Consider the following 7,219-nt stretch of genomic DNA (forward strand, 5'->3'; position numbering starts at 1 on the left):
CAGACTAAGGACAAATTTTTAGGTAATATTTCTGTGTACTGGATGGATGTGTTGTGTGGTGGGTGTAGCACTAGGCTCTGTAGCTCTGTGTCATGTCCATTCATAAAAAATACAAAACCACTTTTCATATTGAGTATTTTTTTTATTATTCCTTCAGCCATCCACCTCTTTATAAACTCGACAGAAAATTTTAGTGTATAAAATAATTTTACACTTACCCTGTATAAATACAGAAAAAAGATTCATAAGAGTCAGAGACGTGAATTAATGCAATTTCATTCTTTGTATTTGTTATAATTTGTGATTTTACTATACCTGTACAGGGTATACTAATAACATTTGTGATAATTATGTAAACAAAAATGTATTCCCTGGGCGACACAACCTCTGTCTTATCTCTTCAATGTATAGTTATCTTGTATTGGGCCATGATGAGCTATCTACTAATAACTGTTAGTCATTATCAATGAACCACCGAGTGTGATAAGGCTATCATGAAGGACATAGTGCAGCAACTGCCACTCGCTACCGTTAGTTAGCGTTATTATGCACATTCACACCTGCTCCAATCTCTCAGGGTAGTTGAGGTGCCGAAGTGCAGGCACCAGTCTGGTGGCCCTCCTTTGAACATTTTCAACACAACACCTAAACACAGTGATGAATATAACTGAAATTCCACTGTAAATGAAGATAAACACAGAAAAACCAGAGCACTGAATAAACATTTGGTGTCATTATGAGTCCCTTGCAAGTCACTTGGGGCCATTGTGAATCACTGGCGCAGAGCTCCAATGGGAATGAGAGATTTCCGGATCCTGAGACAAATTTCTCATCCCTGGAAAAAATTGCACATCCTGGATTTTTTCAGGGTACAGTACTTGGAAAATTTTTCCGAGTCTAAACTACGCATTTCACATGGACGAACACTCTCCTATGATGTTTTGGCTGCAGTCACGAGCAAAAATATTTACAGCTAGCGAAAAAGTTTACAGTACAGGTATTAACATTCACAGCATCTATTCTAATTGTGTTTGAGAGACGAACTTGATACCATGATGATCCTGAATAGAATTTCAGAAGCATATGCTGCTGTCTAGATCTTGTGTTGCAGGCAGGCCAAATGGTGATACAATGATACAGAATAGACTGCCTTTGACCTGTACCATCTACTGTAGCGTATGTCATTACAAAAATTGTGACCAAGTCCCAGGTTGCTGATCTGACTTTCTACCTCATTTACACACATTTGCAGGGTCTCAATTGTTTCTCTTACTTTGACAACACAACATACATATATCGTTTCTCACTATTAATCTTTTTCATTTTGTACCCTGTATTTCTTTATGGTTCTTTATTATTATTATTTATCAGTGTTGTATTATTATTATTAAATTTTTAATTTTGTATACCTGTAAAAAAAAAAAGCACGAGGCAACAGTAAGCATACACTGTCCACTCTGCAGAATGTACATTACAGTATACGTACTGTAACTGTAATCACTTTACGTCTTAACACCTCCACCATCCATCCAGGTTAACAGTACTACCCCCCACCCCCCAGGTTTCTTTATGCCATTTGCCTCTGTCTACCCAGCAGTAATTAGGAACTTGGATGTTAATCGATTTGCGGATCGTGTATCGGGGTAATGGTCAGTTGGCGAATTGTCTGGTCTTCTCAGACTATTCCTTGAGACTGGGTCATGCAGCTCGTTAACTTAGTGTGTGGTTGTTGTGTTGGCGACAGCTTCTACACCTTAAACAAATTCACTCCTAGGTGGCCCTTGGGCTGGCCATCCTCGTTACACGAAGGACAACCATTAAATGTTACCCAACATTGGATCACATGTGCATCTCAGACCTTTGGCAGACTCTTTACCTGTGTCTTCAGCTGTAGGGAGCTGAAATTATCTACAAAGCTGGTCGTATATGGCAGCGAGATATGGGTCACATACAGGAGGCCCCCAAGGCACTTGAAAACTTTCAAGAACATAGCCTAGATTCCATTCTCCGAGTTCGTTTGGAAGTCAAGAGAAATGCCACTATTCTCACTGACATCAACTATAAGAGCATCAAGGATACCATTATCCATGAGTAACTGCCGGTACCCACACACATACACACACCACCTACCCACAAACCCCACTTACCCACACACACACCACCTACCCACAAACCCCACTTACCCACACACCACCTACCCACATATACCAGCCCAGATCCATGCGGGGGTAGTGTCATACATAGGGGTAATAAACTGTTGTAGGCTGCGCTGCCAAGAAATGATGATACTTTTAATTGAATATGTAGAAGCTCTCGAAAAGTTATGATAATATATCTTATCTGGAGAGGGTGGCGGTGATACCCCCCAGCAGATCACCTCTCTTGACACTCACGCATTCTACAGTCTACACACACCACTACTCAGTATCCAGTCAACAGTTACTCTGGGAACAATTAATTGCAGCCATCAATAAGTACACAGTAAGTGAAGTGACAGCATAGTGAGCCAGTGCGTGAACTGATGCGTGTGAGAGCTATGGATTAAGTACCACACAGTGCAGTTTATAAGTTCCTGTAGTCACTTCATTAGTAACTGCCAAGCGCTGTGTCCTTGCCAGGCAGGTCCAGTCACTTTACTGTCAAATGGGTGTAGATGGCAGTGAGTATCAAGGGTGAGAGAGAGAAGGCCCAGCAATGCGGAATTATTTTCCAGTTTAAACGAAAAGCGAAGTTGCAGCAAACTGATTTATTCGAAGTTTCCTATCCTAAGTTCTAATAATAGTAACACCACTAATAATAATAATAATAATTCATTGCAGTTCTATCGTGTAATGGTTAAACACATCATTTGCAGCCGGCAGACTTGACGATCCTGACCGTACCTCACGTGTACACGCCCCAGACTTGCTTATGAGTAACAAGCCATATAACACATTAAGGTAACGACCATTACAAAGAATTTAGTGGTCTTTGGCTGCGCAAAGCCGTACGTAAAATAAACTCCTTTGCCAGTGGAAAACGGTAAAAAATCATTCAGTTATTATTTTTTGCAGGGTGTTACAAAGATTAAAAGTATATAACCTATTGCAGCTTGAATAGTAAACACATTGCAGCGTTAAGAGACGCCAAAATAAACCACAGGATTATATTAGTTTGGGTGGTTCTGTTCGCCGTCCACCTTTTCCTCATCTTCTTTAGACTTGAGTTGATGGTTTTCTATCTTCTAGCTCTTGTTATTGTAAAAAAACGTGCAGTGTTTAGAGTACCACTGCTAACGCGCACCTCACCACACACGCAGAAACGATGGGTGATACTCAAATAAGGGAGGGAAAGCAGCTGATTTCACCAGACCTAAAACAACAAGACACACACGCACTGACTGTAAATACATAATATATTGACAGACGCAGTGTATGGGCATGGCAGAATTCACTTGTTTTATTTTGGTTATTGGAATAAAGATATGGTTGCCATAACTCCCACAGCTACAGTAGTGTGTATAGTTTTACCTCCCTTGGTCAGCTCAGATCAGGCTACAATAATACCTCACAAGAGAAGAACGAACTCTTACGATCACGCGCTCTATTTTCCACATAACTGAAGATTGTGGAAACTTGGCGAGTGACACAAGACTTTTTTTTATCCTCTTCACCACTGATCGGCTCGTTAGCCGCTTGGGCGATCGGTCACGTCTCTGTTACGCTCTGTTGGCAAGTACTGGGCATGCACCAGCTCCTAAATGTACCTGAACCTGCTCCAGTGTTGGTCAAGTTTGGTCTTGAAAGAGCTCACACTCGGTGCCGTCACAACACTTTCTGGTAGATTGTTCCAAGAGTTCACAACCCTCACTCGAAAAAGTTTGTCCTCACAGTTTTCTGGACTTGCGGCTTCTTCAATCTTGAGCTGTGACCCCTTGTGGGGCGAGCGTCCACCAGCTCCAAGTGAGGACACTCGACTGAGTAGTGCCCATTTGAGATGCTTATACACCTCAATTAAGTCTCCCCTTGCCCGTCTGTAGTATTAGCTTGGCAAGTTCAGGTGCTCCAATCTCTCAGGGTAGCTGAGGTGCCGAAGTGCAGGCACCAGTCTGGTGGCCCTCCATTGAACATTTTCAATCAACTGGCAGTCCCTAGCATACCTCGGGCACCAGACAGGGTGACAGTACTCCAGATGGGGAAGCACTTCACGCTTGAAGATCGTTACGAGGGACGGACCGTCTAGATATCTGAACGACCTTCTTATAAGACCCAATAATTTATTTGCCTGATTTACCTTCTCGCAATGGCCCGAGAACTTCAGCTCATTGGCAACATAGACACCTAGGTCCTTCTTACATTGTCTCAAATAGTGCAGTTTCTTCATCCCGTCGGGACATGATACGCCTCCTTACCGTTGGTACGCCCCAGGTGCATCCTCTTACTTTGATATCTAAGAGAGTTTTCGACTCACTTAAGAGATATAACAGGTACATTAACAGAACCGTAGCAGTGGTACGATTCGTTGTGGTAAATGCAGATACTACGAAGAGAATGAATGCGAGTATTTGTGAATGACGATGCTTACAATTACTGTAAATTTGTTTGTGAATGACAGTGTTTACTGTTAATATGACTTTATATATATATATATATATATATATATATATATATATATATATATATATATATATATATATGCAGATAACAGTATTAACTAATAATATTTTCGTCATCAAAAGGAGCTGCCCTGTGAGGTGACGCAGCAGTCGTGATGGTGCGGAAAGTGGTGAGTGTCTATTTTGTGTATTACATAGAGAAAACAAGAGATAGAGAAAAAGACAGATGATAAGAAAGAATGAGAAAATGATAGAGAGAAGCAAACTGCGATCTAGAGAGAAAGTCAGACAGCGAGAGTGCTAACACGCCCCTATCCTTCCAGTGGCAGATTTGTGTGTATGCTGGGATGGACGACTACCATGTTGTAATGGACCAGAAGGCAGTCGGCAGAGAACTCCTTGCACAGGTAATCTCTTCCTTCTCTTTCTCTAGCTCGCTCTCTCTTTTTTTCTAGCTCACTCCCTCTCAATACGTTTCTCTTCCAAACTCGCTGTATGTATCTTGCTCTCTCTCTTTCTCTCTAGCTCGCTCTCTTAATGTCTTTCTCTCTCTTCCTTTATAATAACAAATAATGAGGTTCCAACACTTATGGTAACAGATAATGAGGTTCTATCACTTTATGGTGGCAACTGATGGCATTCTAACACTATATGGTGGCAGGTGCTGGAAGAGGTGGGGGTGAAGGAGCAGGAATGGTTTGGCCTGCAGTACAAAGACGATGATAACTTCTGGCATTGGCTCGTTCACGACAAGAAGGTATGCAACCCAGTCCAGTATCCGCGTTATTATTATTACTGCATTATTATTATTAGTAGTAGTAGTAGTTGTTGTTGTTGTTGTAGTAGTATCACAAACACTTCCACCGTTTGTGCTTTAAGTTAACTGATAGGACCAACGGTCAAAGACTGTCCTCGTTAAAGCAGTGGTTAATATTGTAGCCAGTGTGCAGAGAGAGACAGGAACTCCACACAGAGATGCAGACACGTGTGGACTTACAGGTGTGTGGTGTTGCAGGTATTGTCTCAGAGGGTGAGTGAGAAGAACGACCCAATAGTGATGTTCCTCAAGGTGGTCATCTTTCCCCCGCAACCTTCCCTCCTAGATGACCCCGTGGCTCAGGTGAGTCCCTCCTCCCTCCACCACCAGGCCCTCTTTCTGTCTGTCTGGCTCTCTCTCTCTCTCACACACACACACACAGTTTGACTTTATATTCTGATATTTCTGTCCAGTAGGATAACGTACAGTGGTATCTTGTATGATGAATACTAACCATTACCCCGGGGGACAGTCCATAGTGTACGTGCAGGTGAGGGTGGCCATCGAGTCGGAAGAGATTCTGTGTTCGTCTAAAGAATCTTCAGTTTTCAAGGAGCTCGCTGAGGCCGACAAGTAAGTCCCAGAGATCAAAAAATAAGTTCCTGTGTGTAGAATCCAAGAAACGCGGGTTGGCTCATGGCTCTCAGAAGCTACGTATATGTGTTTTTCCTCTGGGGTCATCCGTTTCATGCCGTGTCCTGGCCTCTATTGATGATGTCAGTTGATTTGTGTTATTAATTATTGCTGAGATGTACCTCATGTTATGAACTATAAAATCGTGTTCTATATAATGTTGTAGAGTAGCTCGGTACTTGATCAACGTACAGTACATAGATGCATCCCCTGTTGGAATTAGTGAATAATATAACACATTATTATATTGTAGAGTGGAAGAATATTTGACCAAGGCAGAGATGATGTCGGAGTATGGATGGTGGCACTTCCTCATGACTCGCCCTCAAGACACTACTCCTGCCCGGGTCAGTGTCGGACTTACTGGCCTCATTCTCACTGTCGACAACAGGTCAGTACCCGTGTAAGACTTAACCCACCATAGTAAAGTAATATGAGTTAAAGAAACTTCACTAGGTGGTTCTGTTGTCCTCAGCGTCACCTCACCTCATGATCGGTCACGCCACTGTTACTTTTCTTTTCCTGTGTTGACAGAAAATTCGACTTCCCATTCTCAGAGGTGGATGAAGTGTGGGCCAGCGGCAAGAAACTGATGATCAAGTATGTGTGTAAGAACATCTCCACCACCACCTTCATGGGACCCAACAATAACTTTACCAAAGACTTTCAGTTCCTGGCTAATGCCCATCATCACCACTACCTCCATAGCGCCATCTGAACCACCACTGTATCTTTATAACTCCTGAATTATTAACACCAAATGTCTACACCATCATTAATCTGGCCGATGATGACATGACAAGAAATGTTGGTGTGTCACTATCCCCATTTGTGGGTCTCTATAATCCTCGCAATATAATTTAACCTTAATTGTAATGTGTGTACCTGTCGGTAAGAGCTGTCATAAAATCTTACTGCAGGCCGTGTCTAGGTTGGACAAAATATAAAGACATGGTAGACGGAAACGAGTCAATTTTACCACTGTAGAGCTTCTCAACAAGTGCTTTTTGCCAAATTTCATCTGTATTGGTTAACATGTGAGGGGGAACTGTATTTCTAAATATTTGTTTTATAGTATTTGACCTTTGAATGCCTAAAAGTCGAACTACAGCCAAAACAAAAAGGGTATTTGGGTGATGTGAAGAGAAGAAGAAATGGCGTATAAGTGTTACTTT

At 42.1% G+C, this 7,219-nt stretch overlaps 1 protein-coding gene across 1 annotated transcript; it reads left to right on the top strand.

The window, feature by feature from the left end:
• The first annotated feature begins 2,373 nt into the window (after nt 1-2,373).
• LOC121855868 (moesin-like) lies at nt 2,374-7,121 on the top strand. The gene is made up of 8 exons (XM_042351033.1): nt 2,374-2,481; nt 4,718-4,764; nt 4,918-5,001; nt 5,256-5,351; nt 5,610-5,714; nt 5,884-5,984; nt 6,298-6,435; nt 6,579-7,121. Exons 2-8 carry the CDS (start codon nt 4,750-4,752, stop codon nt 6,760-6,762), a joined length of 723 nt encoding a protein of 240 aa, XP_042206967.1. The 5' UTR covers nt 2,374-2,481; nt 4,718-4,749; the 3' UTR covers nt 6,763-7,121.
• The last annotated feature ends 98 nt before the right edge of the window (nt 7,122-7,219 follow it).

Source organism: Homarus americanus, unplaced genomic scaffold (assembly GCF_018991925.1).
Source record: "Homarus americanus isolate GMGI-L3 unplaced genomic scaffold, GMGI_Hamer_2.0 scaffold1723, whole genome shotgun sequence".
Lineage (NCBI taxonomy): Eukaryota > Metazoa > Arthropoda > Malacostraca > Decapoda > Nephropidae > Homarus > Homarus americanus.